We start from the raw sequence: 18758 nt of genomic DNA, 5'->3' as shown, positions 1-18758 counted from the left end.
GCGCTGCTGGTGCAGGTCAGGAGGGGTTCCTTTGGGAGACCAAGCACGTCTAGCGTGAGAGGCAGCTTTTATTCCATTATCACCTGCAAAGACGGCAAGTTAGCTGTGCCCACCAACACGCCAGGTGCACGTGTGTGAAGAAAAGCCTTGCAAGGCAGCCAGCAGAAACGCGCCTGCCGCGGCGCCACACAGCCTGCATCTCCCACAAAAAGCTCCGCGTCCATCCGCGCCGCAGAGCGAAGACCCTCGAGGGCCAGCCGACGGCGATGGGCGACAAAGGGAGTCGCTGCAGCGCCTGAGCTCCGCCAGGACCCTCCTTCTCGGGGCGACTCCTTGGCTTCGCCAGAGCGCAGTGGCGGGCGGGCTCCTCTCCTTCCACCCTCCCCGGGAGTCAAGTGGGAGGATCTGCAGCGGCAAGCAAAGAAGGGACGGCAGCCGCCGCCGCAGCCGTTCGGAGGCGAGCGCTGACTTCAACCACCGAGGCAGGAGGCGCGGCGGCGGCGGATCGGAGGCGAGAACGGCTGGAAAGGAAGCAGGTGAGCCCGGCCGGGAGATAGCCAGCAGTCGCGGTGCCCTGGCCAGAGCCGAGGCGGGCAAATGCCGAGCCGAGAGCGTTGGGGAAGAAAAAAAGGAGGTCGCCCCCTTGAAGGACGAGCGGGAAGGTGGGGTGAGGATCGATCCCATCAAAGGATGTGCTATCGCCGTTCCTTGCAGCCTTGGGACCCGCGCTTTCTTCGTGCAGGTAGACCGGGCAAGGGCGCCGGGCGCTAAGCGGCGATCTTTGCAACGCGTGGCTGTATTGCTAATGCCCCCCCCCGGCATCTTCCCGGTGCCTAAGGACATTTTAAGCGCGCGCAACGCAAGGACAGCTGCTCGGTGTGGGTGTGTGCAGGGTAGAAGAGACGGCGGTCCCTTGATCTGTCCCTAAACTGGAAGCAGCATCCCCTCCCCTCTTCTGAGTATGCTTCACGCTCAGGGAAGTTGAGGGAGCCTTTCTCTCTAACGGGAGAATAGGCGTGGAAAAGTCCCCGCTGAGCGTGCTTCGGAGGAGGCTTTGTGTGGGCAAAGGGGTTTCAAGGGGAACCAGCCACCAACGCTCTTTAATGCCCGGGTGGGGTGGGGTGGGGGGATTAGAAATGATTCCCTGGTGCTGGGCTTCCTCCTAGCAGAACATCTCCCTTGAGCATGTGCATCATGCCTTGAAGAAACCAGAACTCCTGTTTGGCATCCTCAGTGTTTGGCCTGTGAAATGGGAGCCATGGGACCATCTTGAAACAAATGAAGATCCCAAGCAGACAACTGTTCCCTTTAACTGCAGTCACCAAAGTCTACAGTCATGCAGGAACAATATGATAGCTGAGCTGCACACTTTTGTGACTAAAAGTAAGCCCTTTTTTTTGTTTTTGCTTTTAAGATTCTGCATTATCATACTTAAGATCTAGTGCAGAGGGCTAGGTTTTAAACCACAGGATCTAACAAATGTACATTTGCTTGAGTAGGACAACTCCACACAACCACCTTAAGCTGGTTATCTGTGCTGAAACCAGCTAGTAATGAAGTTGGTTTAAGAAGCTGCTGTCTGGATTTCAAGCTTTGGCAAAAATGCTGGCCAGGAGTTCTGTCTGGACAGCAGCTACCATGGCCTCTGATAGGTGGGTCCCCCTGCTTCCTTTATCTCTCCACCCATACCTGGAACACAAGCACCAAATGGGCAGACTTTTGAGGATATTCGTTTGCATAAGCAAACATCCCTGGTCATAGACCAATACAGTTTGAAGTATAATATTGAGTGCAGGAGTTCTTGCTCATGATAAATGGATGAACTCCACAAATGAATTGATGGGAAAATAACCGGAGGCATCACTGTTTTAGCTTCTTGCTGTCATTTGAGCTAGGATAATAGTCTTGTCAATTTCACCCAGTTCTTGCTTTCTGCCAGGAGATAGCTTGGCAAAGAGCCCCAATAAGAAAGGGTCAACAAATCATTAATGTTACTGGATTTCTGTCCAGGAGACTGGGAGGCACATCAGCACTGAGAGAGAAGAGAAAGGAATGGTGTGTGTGTGTGTGTCTATGAGTGTGCGTGGGCACGCACTTGGAGTGTGAGTGAGCACATGCCTCTTCTTTATGAGTGTTTGGAAAAAGTTTTGGTATTTCCTTGCTGGTTTGTTTGCTTGCCCACACTCTCTTTTTCTCTGGCACACAGAATCTTTTGCTGCCCTTCCCTTTCTCCTTCATGGATCCTTCTCTTCCCCTCCACACCATTCGGACCCCAGCATCCTGTCCCTCTATTGCCATTTCATTGCTTTTAGGATGCTTCCATGGGACTGATTAAAACACACATAGACACTGAGACACATACATACACAGAGAGGGGGGGGGAGAGAGAGAGAGAGAGAGAGAGTTAAGGCCCACAGTTTCATTGGTCCATAAGCAGATTGGTTAAATAGGAACCCCCCTCCCCAAAAAGAAAGATTCATCTGTTCTCCAGTGGATGGGTTAACAAAAGAAAGCAAACATGAATGGTCCACCTGTGGACAGGTCTAAGAGGCCAGGAAAAATAGCCAAAGGTGACCATGATTGGAGGGATAAACATGCACAGCACAGCCAATTGACAGCAGGGCTAGCACTGACCACACAGCACTGCTTCAATCAGCAGAGACTGGAAAATTACTTTTGATAAAAAACAAGGAAAAATGGGTGGCCAGGGGCAGGTTGAGGATGATGTCATGCATTTGTAAGCAAGCTGCCCTGCACTACACCAAGACAAGTGGAATATGCAAATTAGCTGTAGTGTCTCTATTATAACTCAGAATTGTGGATCAGATTAGATGCAAAAAAAGAAGAAATGCGTAGATAATGTAGCTGACACCTTCTGCAATGCTTAATTTATAGTACTGTTGATACAAAATGTTTTGTGCACCCACATCTCATTACACATGCACACATACATACAAACACAATATGCTGGTCTCTTCTCTAAGAATAGAATAGAATAGAATAGAATAGAATAGAATAGAATAGAATAGAATAGAATAGAATAGAATAGAATAGAATAGAGCTGGAAGGACCTTGGAGATCTTCTAGTCCAGCCCTCTGCTCAAGCAGGAGAACCTATACCATTTCAGATAGGTGATTTTCTAGTCTTTTCTTAGAAATCTCCAGTGATGGAGCATCCATGATTTTTGGGGCCAAGCTATTCCACTGTTTAATTGTTCTCACTGTTAGGAAGTTTCTCCTTAATTCAAGGTTGCTTCTCTCTTTGGTCAGTTTCCAACCATTGTTTCTTGTCCTGTCCTGTGCTTTGGTAAATAACATGACCCCCTCTTCTTTGTGGCAGCCTCGCAAATACTGGAATACTGCTATCATGTCTCCCATTTCTTCTTTTCTTTGGACTAGCCAAACCCAAGTCCCATAGCCATTCCTTGTATGTTTTAGTCTCCAGGCCTTTGATCATCTTAGTTGCTTTTCTCTGAATTTTTTTCCAAATTCTCAACATCTTTTTTGTGATATGGTGACCAAAATTGGCTGCAGTATTCCAGGTGTGGTCTTACTGTGGTCTTATAAGGTTCATGTAGCTTCTGGGGAAAATATCTAGAAATAATTCTTGATAGCAAAAATGTACAATTTTTGTCGCTTAAGTAATACAAGTCTACTTAAATAAGCTGTTGTCTATTGCTGTTTGCCTTTGACAAAAAGGAAGTACAGTTTTGGCTGCTGCTGCCATTCCCTCTGCTCAGTCCAAGGATTTGCAAAGTTGGAAGAAGAAGCAGCTTCTTTCCACGGCAGATCTGGAGCACAGCTTCATCTTTCAGGATGCTGCTGCTTCCAAGTATCTCTATTCCCAAGAGATGTCCAAGAAGTTCAGGCTCCTTTTAAATAATAATTGCTGTGATGCATCAGGGAGCATGGGTTGGCTCATGTGGACCCTGTCTGGCCCCCTTTTGTCCTATAGCAGTGATGGCGAACCGTTTAGAGACCGAGTGCCCAAACTGCAACCCAAAACCCACTTATTTATCGCCAGGTGCCAGGTGGGCATGGCCCACTGGATAGGTGTGGCTGTGGTGGTCATGGCAGATTGGGTGGGTGTGGCAAAGGTGGGCGTGATCACCACAATGTTGCTCGTGGGGAGGGATGCCTGTGGGAGCCGGGCAGGGTTGGCGGAGATACAGGGGGTCTCTGGCAGGTGGGGCGGTGGGCAGGAGGCTCGTCCTGTGGGGAGAGATGAGGCAGGGCAGGGGTGCCATTGTCACAGGACAAGTTGAGGCAGCAGCTGGGGCGACTGCTGCCTGACACCATCGGTCCCTGCACACAGAGGCCAGTGAGCACATGGGTGCTGGGATGCATCCAACCATGTGGAACCTCGGCGAGTTAGCGGGGCAGCTGGTTGAAGAGAGACAGTTGCCATCTCTGGGGTATGGTGCGCGTTCCCACAGAGAGGGCTCTGAGTGCTGCCTCTGGCATGCGTGCTATAGGTTTGCCACCACTGTCCTATAGTGAACACTACTGAAGGGGAACAGCAGAGTTACACCGATCCATGTGCTGGGAGGAAGAGGCATTAATGACAAGCGTGTACCACACAATGTGCCCTTAGGTGAATGGAAAGCCAGTTCTAAGATGGACTTCAATGCAGAGAAAGCTTTTGTCCATAGCACAGGACTGACTTGGTGAAAACCCCTTCACTGGGGAGGGGCATGAGTGAAATGGGAAAAGGCAGCCATGCTGGCTTTTATGCAATTGTCCACACGTTATAGATTTTCAATATTTGCTGATCACCTATAAAAGTGAAAAAGTGATCACAGCCTTCAGATATAATCTCAGCTCTAATCAGAAGTTTCTACCAGTATGATAAAAAAAAAATCAAGAAAGCGGCCATGACCCAGCAATTGAAGCTCTGCCTGTTTGTTTACATATATTGCACATGTTATAGAGGTAGTCCTCTAGTTATAGCAGTTCATTTAGTGACCGTTCAAAGTTACAAGGGCACTGAAAAAAGTGACGTATGACCATTTTTCACATTTACAACCGTTGCAGCATCCCCTTGGTCACGTGATCAAAATTCAGATGCTCGGCTACTGACTCATATTTATGACAGTTGCAGTGTTCCTGAGGTCATGTGATCACCTTTTACGACCTTTTGACAAGCAAAGTCAATGGGGAAGGCAGATTCACTTAACAACTGTGGCAAAAATGGTCGTAAGTCGAGAACTACCTCTACACAAAATAAATGGTGGAGCTTCGATTGCAGCTGCCATCTTGACTTCTTTTTTTTTTACCATACCTTGCACAAGCCCTTACTTGTTATTAATCTTGTCTATTCAGAAGTAAAGGGAAAGAAAGCAAACCAGGTATCCATCTAAGAAGGAATGGCTGAAGAAATATTCTGCATGGGTGCTACTTGTGCCCACTGTTAAGGCTACCACAAGAAGGCTGCAACCTAATAAAATTAAATGGAATCCATCTTGAATCTGATAAAATGTTAATCCTATTAAAAGCATATATAAATGAATGAGTAAAAGTAACTACCATAATGAAGCCAGGAGTATACTTTTAATATGATTAAGTGGTAGATAATGTATGCCATAGCAGAGAGCATTATATAACTGTTCTTCCCACCTGTGTGAAAAGTGAGAATGTTTCTTCCATATGGAGCTTTCTGTCTTTAGATTATATAAGCATTTATCATAAAATTGTGTCTTAACATAATCTGCTCTCCAATTATTTAGGATATTTGTTTTACATGTAACTGATCTAATACTCTGATGTCCCTGTTTAAAACTACTCAATGGAAAGGTTCACAAAAATAGCTTTCAGTGTAAGTAATAAGATACATACATTTATAAAAATATGACTTAATTCATATTATTAGATCAAGGCATGCTTTGTACTAACAGTGGTTTGAGTTTTCAGATATACATCCCAGAAACCACATTTTATAGTTGATTGCTCCTTATTTTCTCTTACTTTAACTTTATAAATTTATTGTTATCTCAAGATCCATCAGATTCTAGAGGGGAACCAATCCTCGTCTCTAACCCTTACATCATACCAAACCATTTTTAGTATAAACCATTACATATATATCCATACTAGTTGTAAGCATTGATTAATTATCATAACTAGCCTATCGTAACACTCAACTGTTGATCAAGTGTGGCTCACAACCTGATGCTAGGCCTTGATATGCAATTGTAATAATTCCTATTTTTGTTGCTGAATTGTATATGAAGATAGCTATAATGCATTGAACAATATAATAGAAATCAGCTACAGGCATTGAAAAGGAGTACATAAGAATATTATTAGTTAAAGCTGAAAGATCATTTACAAACATCAAATAGCCAGTGGATTTTTAACAGGATGAATAGATTTAAATAAGAGAGAGAAAAAGCTTAAGAATCCTTAAGGTTTCTTTAGGATGTCAGATGTTTCCTAGTGAACTCTGAAAATGTGCATTTATAGTCACTTTTTTAAACATTAGATTTATAGTAATATTTATTCTACCACTTATGATGATAGGGAAGACTGATTTAACTATATAGTACTGTTATACAAGACTTTTGGAAGAAGGAATCTTTGCCTACTTTGCAAGAGTGGTTTTATAAAGTTTCTTATTTGGCGGAAATGGCAAAGATTTCGGCTTTCTTAAAGGAGCATCTCAAGAGAAATTTTTTGTTGTATGGGAAAAATGGATAAATTTTATACAATATAATTTGGATATGGAAAAATATCATTTAGCTTTCTTATAACTTGTATAGATTGTTTTTTCTTTTCTTTTTCCGTTTTTTGTTTTTTCTTTTTTATCTTTTTTTTTCTTTCTCTCTCTCTTTCCTTTCTTTCTTTTTTCTTTTTTAAGTATTTTTTTTAATGCTTACATATATTTTATTATTATAAGATGTAAAATTTGTTTAGATATTTTAAAATTTTAGATAAGCCTATATTCAGTTCTGGGAAGTTCGGGGAGGGGGGAGGCAGGGGTGGGCTTGGGAGGGATGGGGTGAGGGTTGATTTGTTTTTGGTTGTATATTTGTAAAACTTTTAAAAATTTTCAATAAAAAAAAAAGACTCCAAATTGACACTGGAACTACATAGCATAAATTTAGGTCAATGAGTATGATTTAGCTTTCAGATCTATTCATTCAAGTTCACAGTATGTACATCTTTAGTAATAATAATTCTTTCGATAAGTAATATTAGACGAGCTGATGATAGAAAAATTTTAATTTCCAAAATGAGGGTTATTAAGGTTTCTTCATCAGAAATGCAGTAAAGCACAATCTTGAATGCAGTTCAAACATTAATATATCTAAGTACTTGTCTCAAATTCTAATAGGTCAGTCAGTGGTCCTGGGATTTTCAAAATCATGTTAGCTAAGTGGTTCATAGTTGCTTGGTTTATAATGGATGGGTTCATTTACCAGGTTAACTCAAAAGTAAATTCACCAGTTTAATGTAACAAGTGATCTAAGTCAGTGACAATAATTCTAGGCTGGTAATAAATTATGTGATTTGTTATAAAGCATTCCCCATGTTTTAAGAAGGATTTTTTAATTCTTGGCCATGCTATTTCAGCATGGCCAGTTTCCCCAGCCTTGAAGGGTCTTTGTTTTTTCCTGTTAGTCCAAATATACAGTATATACTACTGAATATGTTCAGTATATACTACTGAATGTATTTTATTTATGTTACTTGTTTTCTTTCTATGCAACTGAATATTGGATACTTTGAAAAAGGATTGTACTTGAATTGAAATTGTGCCTGCATAGTTTTAAAATAAATTGGAATGATGAAGAACTTCAAAAGGTCTGTTCAAACAGGGGGACACCTAAGAGTAAAATTATCCACATAAGGTTCCCCACCTTCATTGTTATGCTGCTTTCCTGATTGGGGAGCTTCAAGTAAGATTTTGGATCTCCTGATCCTGGTTTATAGTTATAGTGTGAGAGGAAAAAGCAAATTCTGTATTTGAAAGCATTTGGATACTTTAAAAATTACATAAATCTACAATTTGCAATTTGGCTTGGGTGTATAATGGTCCCTAAATCCCCAGAATCATTATGGTGCAGGATAAAAAGGCTTTCAAAGGTGCCCAAGGCTGGAGTAACTAACCAAGGAAGAAAGCTTATGTTATTTGAGTCTTTTTAGATTAAGGAAAAACAGGGGATATAATAGGAGTACATGAAATAATACATGGCGTTATAGGAATAGAAAAATATTTTTTTTCCTGTTAGTGGTAGAATTCTTCAGTGAAATTGAACAGTGGAAAATTTAGCACAGAACAAAGATTTCTTTACTTAGTAGTGCACAAAAAAAACCAAAACTAGGTTTGTCTGTGAGAAAAATAATCCATTAGTGACATCTGAAATTGTACAAAAGAGACTGAAAACATTCAGATAATAAGTTAATGAGTGTTGAGTTCTGTAATACTCCTTTGATGACCAACTTTTTTGTCTTTTTGCTAAAAGTGAAAACTTTTAATGGAACATCAGTAGCAGAATCCCAATGATAGTCTTTAGCAGAGTTGGTAAGTGTGGCTAATAGCTACTCTTGAAAGCCATTGAGCAATCTTCTGCTAGTCTATAGTACTTACTGAAGTCTTACTGAAACAAAAGGCTTATGAAAAAGGCATATACTTGGTTAATAGATTTCTATGGGTGCCTTTGAGTCCTGGTGACTGCTTGGACAAATCCCTTGAGATGAGAGAAACTGACTGGCCCAAGGTCACCCAGCTAGATTTGTGTCTACTAGTTTCTAACCTGGTGTCTTATATACTATACCAGACTGGATCTCTTAATAGATATAACAATATATGATTATAAGCTGCTACCTTCCCTTGTTGGAGCCAGTGCACAGTAACGGTGGGAATGGGTAGACCTGCTTATGTGGACCATGAAATATTGAAGCATTAATTCAAATGCATATTTGCAATATGGTACATTTACTTTGTGACTAAATATTTTGCATAACCTTTTCTCACTATCTGATATCGTTATAATGTTCTTCCTGATTCTGTTCCCTTCCTAATCCCATGCAATAAACTTTGTGAGTGCAAAGATAATGTGAATAATAACCTAGGTATATGTGGTTCACTAGTAACAATAACTGGTCAAAGGGAATCAGGCCAGATCTTGTCTGGACTGCAGGTAGGAAAGCCCTTTTGGGCAGGGTGACCCTCCAGATGAAGCTAAACTATAGTTTCCAGCTGACCTAGCTGCCATAGCCCACAGAGAAGGATGCCACCAATTCACTCACCTATCACAGATCTTATAATCAAATCCTATCTGGGAACAATGATCCTTCTTGGTTTTAAGTTGTTGTTGTTGTTGTTGTTAATTGCGAAGTCGTGTCCGACCCATCGCGACCCCATGGACAATGTTCTTCCAGGTCTTCCTGTCCTCTATCATCTTCTGGAGTCCATTTAAGTTCACACCTACTGCTTCAGTGACTCCATCCAGCCATCTCATTCTCTGTCGTCCCCTTCTTCTATTGCCCTCAATCTTTCCCAGCATTAGGCCCTTCTCCAGTGAGTCCTTCCTTCTCATTAGGTGGCCAAAGTATTTGAGTTTCAACTTCAGGATCTGGCCTTCTAAAGAGCAGTCAGGGTTGATCTCTTCTAGGACTGACTGGTTTGAACGCCTTGCAGTCCAAGGGACTCGCAGGAGTCTTCTCCAGCACCATAGTTCAAAGGCCTCAATTCTTTGGCGCTCAGCCTTTTTTATGGTCCAACTTTCACAGCCATACATTGCAACTGGGAAAACCATGGCCTGGACTATACGCACTTTTGTTGGCAGGGTGATGTCTCTGCTTTTTAGTATGCTATTTAAGTAGTAGTCTCCTTCAAAATGAGCACAATACTACAGAGGTTTGTAATGGAGGATCTAAACTCAGACCTGGGCCCTTCTGCATGTGTTGCATGTATACCATTACTGAGCCAGAGAGCCTCCTGATGTTACCTGAGCAACATGAGGGATGGAAGGTTGGATGGTTGGACAGTTAGATAATTAGATGACAGATAATATGATATTCAGAGCATATGTACCAAGTGACAAATACTTTTTTTTACAATAAGTGCTTTATAATCGCTATAATTGCCTTGACATATTTTTAAATATATCACATAATAGCAGCAAATGCTGCTTGAAACACATAACTATTTGGCAATTTAAGTTTTCATCTATCTAAAAGCCAACTGTGACTTTTGCTATAGTATTGGATCTGTACGTAGTCTTTATCATGGGAAGCTATTTTAGTCATTCATTTAGCCTCGAGTTATCAGCTGACTGGCAGCAGTTCTTCTAGATTTCAGAAGGAAGTTAAAGATGTGTGGGTGAGTGCAGATACAATCAATTTACGGCTCATTTTTCCATGAGTTCCATTCCTGCTGATTTTTTTCATATAGAAGAAAAGGAGTCCCTGCTGATTTTATTCCACTACTAGTTGTTGCCAAATCTAGGGGGTGGTGCTCACCTTCATTTCAAGGCCATTGAGCCAGCACTGTCCTAAGACATTTCAACTGTTACCTTCCCACAGAAGTGGTACCTATTTATCAACTTGCATTTGCATGCTTTCAAACTGCTAGGTTGGCAGGAGATGAAGCAAAGATGGGAGCTCACCACATGCCATGGCGCTTGAGTCTCGAAGCTGGGCTGCCAGCTTTTTAGCTGACAAGCCCAGCATTTATAACCGCTGAGCCACCGCACTGCCCTATACAGAAAAATACTGGAGAAAAAATGGCTAGAACTGCCAAGGACAGTTTGGCTTAGTTTTAAATATTGATTGATGGATTGGATTGGATTGGATTGATGTAATTTGATTAGTGACTAGAGAGGGAACTGGGATTCTTGACTTTAATGGCAAAAATGTATTTACTTTTTTTGGGGGGGAGTATGTTTCTTTAAACTATCCTGTGATGTTGATGCTGGAGTTTCCATGAAGTGCACAAAATAGAAAAAGTGTCAGAAGAGAATCCCACTTACTGTCAACCTGTGAGACATTTTTTTTATAAAGGGGGGGGGGGGAACCTTTAAAGTCTTGGCCATATTTTTCAACTAGATTAGCAGTTCTATTTTGTAAAAATTATAAATATTGAGTTCATTCCTATGAGCATTCATATCTCCATGGATCCCTTGAGAGCAGAAAATTCAAATTCTTGACAGAATTATTTTACATTTCTAACAGATGCACCTCAAAATGCTGAGGATTGAATCCAAGGCCTTTTTAAATATCAGGTAAGTGTCTCCCACTGAATCTTGAGGCTCTTAATAGTTCTGGATGAAGAGTTCCAGGCAAAGGTATTGCCTAAAGATGAACTGAATGGGCGTATTTCAGGGGCTTAATGATTCATGTTGCAGTTGCTATGGAAAGGCAACTGAGCCTATAAATAAGCATTCCTCGTATAATTTTTCTAAAGTGTAGCATCCTCTATGTTGAAGATTGGGTCAAAATGTTTTGGTGTAAAGAGATTTTAAGGAAAGCACCCTAGGAAACTGTTGACTTGCCATGACTTGGGTAGTCCCATGATGAATCAGAAAGGCAGTTTAAATACAATTTGGTATGTAGTGAATATTCTTAGAAATTAGGTACTTCCATGCTATTATGTATCTGCTGTATACCAGAGGTAGTGCTACAGCATGGAGCTAGCAGTAGAGAATCACTATCTAGGACAGAATAATTTCTTGATGCACTAATTCAGACCTCCATAATTGTGAATGAGTGAACCAAAGATACTCAGGATCTATGCCAGGTGTAGGAACATTTCTTCTTTTTGCAATCAAGGGTAAGCAGAAGGTCAAGGCACCCTTGATGAATGCTATAAGTGCACGGAGCAAAAGTTCAAGCCAGCAGCAGGATTGTTTATTTATTTTATTTATTTACAGGTAGTCCTCAACGTATGACCACAATTGACCCCAAATGTATGTTGTTAAATGAGACAGTGGTTAAGTGAATTTTGCCCCATTTTATGACCTTTCTTGCCACAATTGCTAAGTGAATCACTGCAGCTGTTAAATTAGTAGCATGGTTGTGAATCTGGCTTCCCCATTGACTTTGTTTGTCAGAAGGTCGCAGAAGATTATCACATGATCCTGGGACACTGCAGTCATCATAAATACGAATCAGTTGCCAAGCATCCAAATTTTGATCACATGAACACAAGGATGCTGCAACAGATAAGTGTGAAAAACAGTCATCGGTCACTTTTTTCAGCGATGTAACTTTGAATGGTCACAATTAACTAGTGGAACAACCTGCCTCCAGAAGTTGTGAATACTCCAGCACTGGAAGTTTTTAAGAAGAGACTGTACAGAGATTTGTCTGAAATGGTATAGGGTTTCCTACCTGTCCAACTGAAATGGTATAGGGTTTCCTATCTAGTCCAACCCCCTGTTGGACTAGAAGATCTCCAAGGTCCCTTCCAACTCTATTATTATTATTGTTGTTGTTGTTTCTGTTGTTATTAAATAAACTGTTGTAAGTCGAGGACTACCTGTATTTACTTATTTCTGCTTTTGCTAAATTTATATCACACCTTTGTTCCAAGAATTCAAGCCTGTACACATGGCACCTTTCTTCCAATGTTTGTCTCACAATAGCAGCCCTTCAGAAAAGACTGGGTGGAGAAACATGGATTGAGCTAAAGTCACCCAGTAATTGTTCTCCAGTGTGCTATAGTATACTACAGTGATGGAAAACCTTTTACAGACCAAGTGCCCAAACTATAACCCAAAACCCACTTATTTATCATGAAGTGCCAGGGCTGCATCAGCATTGTGGTGCCCTCAGAGGGGGCAGGGTGTGTGTGGCCCACTGGGTGGGCATGGCTGCAGTGGTCACAGCCGACTGGATGAGCGTGGCTGGGGCCAGGGCAACGGGGGCCAGTCCCTTGCCATCTCTGGGGCATCCCCGGGGGACCAATGCCGCTTGCTCGCTCACTTCCTGCCCTGTCGCTTCCAAACGCCATGTGCTCGCTACTCTGGTGGGGCAACAGCATGCATGCCCACAGAGAGAGCTCTGAGTGCCACCTCTGGCACGCATGCCATAGGTTTGCCACTACTGGTATACTACATCTGGCATTTGCAGGGGGGGGTCGAGCTTAATAAGGGAAAACAACTAGTGGAGGGATGGATGAAAAGCATTGTCTTGGGGCTAGTTCATTGCCTCAAATTTTATTCCTCAAATAGAGAATGCTAAAATCAGATTCACCCAATTTCATTTTGGAGTTTCCAAATAAGGCACCGAGATCTAGGGTGATGTACTGTAATAATTAAGGTGTTAGACTAGAATTCAGGAGATACATGTCCAAACCCATCTTGATGCATAGAAACTTACTGGCTGACTTTGAACCAAATTCTCTCTTAGCCTAACCCATCTCACAGGGAAATTATGGGGATAAAAAGCAAAGGGAATGCTAAGGTGTTTTGTGCTCCTGGAAGAAAAATAGGCAAAAAAAAAACAAAAGCCCAACAACAATCGATTCATCAACCAAAGCCATGCCACCTCAGACATTTATTTTCATTGGGGTAACAGGCCCCTGAAAAGCTTGATGATCCAACATTGCAGGATAAAAACAACATCAGTTTGGAGTTAAATGTAAGAAAAGTAAAAATGAATGACAGGTAGTAAATGATGTGCATTGCATGCAGAAAGCTGCAGATATAATCCCAAGCATTTCCAATCCAAAGGATTCTTTGCCTGAGTCTCTAGAGCAGAGGTGTCAAACTGCTGGCCCGCAGGCCGGACGCATAATCCGGAAGCCGCGCCCACCCCATTGCCAGCAATGGCAAAACCATCCCGATACGTTGCGCGACATCATGTGATGTCGTGAGTTTGACATGTCTGCTCTAGAGTGCCACTGCAGACTGTAATAGGGGATACTATATATATATATAAAGCCTCACTTACTTATAGGCTGTTCTATATGCATAATGTGCAAATAAGGCATGTGAAATATGTGGCCTTCCAATGTATTTTATATTGTATTTTTATGCTAATCTGTATGCTACCTAGACTCTTGGTATTCATTGATATATAACTGTAAATAGAAATGATTTAAATCATGAGATGGGTGGCATACACATTTAATAAATACGACCGTTGTAGCATCCCCATGGTCACATGATTTACATTCAGATGCTTTTTATGATGCTTGCAGTCATGGATTCATCTTTTGTGACCTTCTGACAAGCAAAGTCAATGGGAAAGCCAGATTCACTTAACAACAGTATTGCTAATTTAACAACTGCAGTGATTCACTTAACAAATGTGGCAAGAAAAGTCATAAAATGGGGCTAAAATCACTTTCAAATTTCTCACTTAGCAACATAAATTTTGGGCTCTATTGTGGTCGTAAGTCAAGGACTATCTGTACAAACAAATCAATAAATCAATTTTGTTGGACTGCTAGTCTCATTATCACTTGCCATTGTCCATATTGTCTTGATCTGCCTGAAACTGGAGGCAATTTCAACAACATATAAATTCTAGACACATCATCTATCTCTCTTGAAGTTCATAAGCTTGTGACAGTGCTACAACCATTTTCTCTTCTTGTTTGCACATCTGGAAGCTTCAGTTTATCAACCCGGATGTATAGGGTCATTCAAATTCAGGATCTACCTGTATTCCACTTACTTACATTCCTATAAGAAGATGCCTGCTTTGTGGATATCATGCAGTGTGATAAGCCATTTAGGCAAGATTGTAAACACTTCCTTAACAAAATAGCTTAATTCTTTGGAAGATTTGTTTGTGTGGATGAATTTAGCATGCTACTATTCATTTTTTCCCTTTCCTTTCCCTCCCCTCCTGCAGATGCCTGCAATGCTATCCCACTGAGGAAGAAAATGGTCACATTTACAACCAAAGAAGCACTAGTTGGAAAATGGATTGAAAGGCAGTAAAAAAACAAATATGCAAGATCCTGGGGAAATTTCATCCCCTAATTAATCAGCAAAAAAGCCTTTTCCACTGCTGTGTTTTGGATGTGTTTCCAAACTAAATCTTTGACTGGGAAGCCATATGTAGATTTGCAAATGGTTGTTGCTTCTTGAGTCTCTCACTAATGGAACAGGAGGTATTTTGTATGTTGATTTTAAACCTATAAAACATTTAAAATGTTGAACTTCTGATGAAGGAGTATCACCATCACATCAAAAGACTATTAAATACATGTGTAACTCCTTCAGGAAGAGTAAAGAGAAGACAAAAGCACTGTTAAGAGTTAGCTGTTAAAAAAACTAACTCTTGTTTTGTTTCTTTAACTAATATCTTGAGATCAATTTTGAATGATAATAAATTGACTTCATTAATAACTTACTGACATACATCTGAATAGGATTAATAGTGATTTTCTTTCTCTGATAGCTATTGGAAAATGTGCTTCCAAATAAGTGGTTTGACATATCATCTCTAAAATATAATTCCCAAAAAGATACCATAACTGCTCAATTGGTCTACAAGTGATATTCTTTTATTGTAGATCAGCCCCAATTGTGTCTTTCCAATGAAACATTAGCAAAGGAACCAATTTTGGGGAAGTTAGAATGGAAGCCAAAAATATGGAACATTTAGCAAAAGGAATTCAGATGGACACTGAGCAACAATTGGAAACTCCAAATACAACTGACCCAATTATTGTCCCCGAGAGTCCAGACAAAAAGGCTTCTGTCTTTTGCTTTAAGAAAAGGAAAAAGTCTTGTGAGAAGGTAGAAGAGAAGGATGAGAATCATGAATCCAATTCACTTAGCTTAAGGCCTGATAACCAGCCTTCAGACATGGGGCACAATGAAACAGAGATATCAAATCAATTTTGGACTTCAGGAGGGGCCTGGCTGGCTTTCAAACGACTAGTGACATTAAGGAGAAGATCCAAATCCACTTTGAAGAAACAAACAGAGGCTTATTCTCGCGTACATCTAGATGTGGACATAAGAGATTCTGGCAGGACACGATTTTCTAAGGAGCACCCCAGTTCTGGTTCTAAAATTCCCTGCCTAAGACTCTCCCGAAGCAAAAAAAGGACCAACCACTCTGAAATAATAGAACAGCCTCATTGCAAGAAAAAAGGAAGTGATACAGCAAGCATCCTGAATAACAAAAGTAACAAAGAGCCAGAGATTGTGGCTATGGAAGTTCTACCAGATATAAAACAACCCCCCAGCAAAAGTCTACAGGAAGGAGAAAGTGACAATGGAGCCATGACAAATATGGAAAATGTGGCACTGTCCAATAGAGAGAACAAATTTCCTGATCCCAATTGTTATATTGACTGTGGAGTTCAATCAGAAATAATCCATTCTGAAACTGCACTTGTAACTGAAGAAGAGAAGCAAATATTTCAGTTACATCATGGAACCCTCTATGGAAACCTTGAAGAGTTGGAAAATCAGAAGTTCAGTTTTAATATTGAGATCGGTCCTCCCATTCCTCAGGATTTGCCTGAAAATGAACAACAACTTATAGAAAGAGAGGGAACCAAAGAGACCAAGTCACAGCCATTTGGGGCAGACATTGATGTTGTGGTCAAGAGTGAGGATGTTGTTGCTAAGGAAGGTCATTCCATTGAAGTGATGTTGCATTGCAGCCCATCTGTAATGGAAGATGAGGCTTCAGATATACCAGTTTGTTTTGATGAGGAAGAGAAAAGTGAAGAAAAGCAGTTTACCATACCTGGGGCTGGCATTGTAATCATGATCACTGAAGCTGAAGATGATCAGGATGATGAAGAAGAATCAGCTGCTACCTGTGAAATGTTTGCATTTCCTCAAGCCATCAAGCAAAAAGGGAAGAAAAAAACTAGCAAAAACCAAGCTTCTACTGCAGGATGCAACTGCACAAAGGAAGACCAAGCATGCTCCCAGGTCCCCTCTTCCTTTGGCACCAACAGCCAGGAACACTGGACTTCAGAGCAATATGAAATGCTGTTGATTGAAACAGCTGCCTCACTTGTGAAGACAGCCATTCAGTCATCTGTTGAGCAGCTTGTCAATGAAATGGCTTTGGAGCAAAATAAACAAAACAGTCTTTTATGATCACAAGAGCCTCTTTGTAAATTAGAGGCAGGCCTGCTATCAGGCATGGGGAGGCAAATGGAAGCATTTGGACAAATTGGCTTGTATTAGGAAAGAAAGTACCATTTGGATTTTCTTTGTCCATTGCCAGCAATGCTTTATCCATCATCAATGACCAGTTCAGTATTAATGTGAGGAAATGTTCCAGATGTCCTGAAGTATTTAAACTTAGCATGAGAGATTAAGGATGGTCTTAATTCCTGAGATATTTGCAATATCTGTGATTAGCTTAATTTTGCATGTTGGTATAATGGATGTATATTGTATTGTATAAACAGCTTGTAAAAACAAAATGAGAGGATCTTTTGCTGCATGGTGACATGTCTTAATGATTTTACTCTCTATAGTAGATCTAGGAAAGATACCCATTCTCTCCCTTTCCTTTTTTCTCAATTCATTTATTTCAGTTGCAAATGCCAAGTATTTCAAGTATTATTGCTAATGACTGAGCAGTTTTTTAACCCACTTCCTTTCAAATAAGTTTGGCCTTTCGTAATTTGTAGCTGAAATTATAGGAAATGGGGTTCCACATCTGGAGGTCAATAGGTTGGAGAAATCTGGCTCAGGCTAGGAGAAACTCAACTTATTAAATAAATTGCTCTAAATCAGGAGTCTTCAAACTTGGTCCTTTTATGACTTGTGGACTTCAACTCCCAGAATTCCTCAGCCAGCGTGTCTGGCTGAAGAATTCTGGGAGCTGAAGTCCACAAGTCATAAAAGGACCAAGTTTGAAGACCCCTGCTTTAAATCAAGTTGTTAAATGTTTCCAGAAAAAGAGCTGAGGAAAGGAACAGAAATTGGTGACACCCCCATCCAAAAGAGAATCCAAAAGGCATATTTTTTCCATATAAAAGCTACCCATTTCTACTGGAGTAGATGACTTCAGTGTTTCTGAAATCCTACTGATCACTTTATCAAAGAATCTTAGCTCCATCAAGAGAAGCAAACTTTTATTCAGAGAAATTTACAAACTATTCAGAGACATTTGTTATGGTATATTTTAGAGACATAAAAGATACAACTGCCCACAATGATTTTATTAATATAATTTTAAAATAATGACTAAGAGTTTAGTCCTTGCCACTAAAATTGTTTTCCACTGAGCACAAATACTTCTAATTGAAATAATAAGAGCTAATGGGGCTGAAGCCTTGGATATATTGCAGTGTGAGCTACTGTCCCCTAAACCCAATCCAAATAAGACAGAATGAGAGAGGGAAACGGGGAGAGGGAGACAAATGGAGAGAAAGAGAAAAAGAGAACACTAAGCCTAAATCTTTCAGAGACTGCTCTAATTCCAGACCCTGAGGAACATTCAGTAAGTTGTTCAATTCCCTTTGCTTCAGGATAGTAACTGGAGAGCTGGCTGCTCTGTCCTCCTTTACTCTCTGTCTCTCATGAGATCCTTCCCAAATTGGGTCAGTGAGTCTCTTCCTATCTACCACTGTTGGAGAAACTCAGGACTACAAAAGTCTTAAAATAATTCTTGCCCTAGTTTCATGTAAGAATGGAAGATGGAGAGAGTGATGGAAGAAGACAAGTGATTCATTTAGAGCTCTAGCAAAGGACTGTTTTCCCCACTAAGGTTGTACACATTTTGAAATAATTTGAAAGTCTTTTAGATCTTATAAAAGCACCACATCTCTGCAATCCATTAAAGCAGCCCCTTTTTTCAATCTTCTTCTATTCTTA

At 40.9% G+C, this 18758-nt stretch overlaps 1 protein-coding gene across 5 annotated transcripts; it reads left to right on the top strand.

Annotated features, from left to right (window-relative positions):
• The first annotated feature begins 34 nt into the window (after positions 1-34).
• AKAP5 (A-kinase anchoring protein 5) lies at positions 35-17717 on the top strand. 5 transcript variants are annotated; one of them, XM_039336955.1, is made up of 4 exons: positions 35-536; positions 1235-1383; positions 11179-11228; positions 14809-17717. In XM_039336955.1, the coding sequence occupies exon 4, from the start codon at positions 15540-15542 to the stop codon at positions 17025-17027; it is 1488 nt and encodes a 495-aa protein (XP_039192889.1). In that variant the 5' UTR covers positions 35-536; positions 1235-1383; positions 11179-11228; positions 14809-15539; the 3' UTR covers positions 17028-17717. The 5 variants fall into 5 exon arrangements, with proteins under 5 accessions (XP_039192889.1, XP_039192867.1, XP_039192856.1 ...); XM_039336933.1 differs by having other exon boundaries at positions 1170-1383; XM_039336944.1 differs by lacking the exon at positions 35-536 and adding an exon at positions 553-742 and having other exon boundaries at positions 1170-1383.
• Positions 17718-18758: the final 1041 nt, after the last annotated feature.

The sequence above is a fragment of the Crotalus tigris genome, unplaced genomic scaffold (assembly GCF_016545835.1).
Source record: "Crotalus tigris isolate CLP2741 ecotype Arizona unplaced genomic scaffold, ASM1654583v1 scf7180000017548.2638350, whole genome shotgun sequence".
NCBI classification, from domain to species: domain Eukaryota; kingdom Metazoa; phylum Chordata; class Lepidosauria; order Squamata; family Viperidae; genus Crotalus; species Crotalus tigris.
Note: the sequence above shows the minus strand (reverse complement) of the source record. Positions and strands in the feature narration are given on the sequence as shown.

Bases quoted from the DNA above. Each gene is read 5' to 3' on its own strand.
- AKAP5 (XM_039336922.1), top strand. From the start codon at position 15,540: ATGGAAGCCAAAAATATGGAACATTTAGCAAAAGGAATTCAGATGGAC.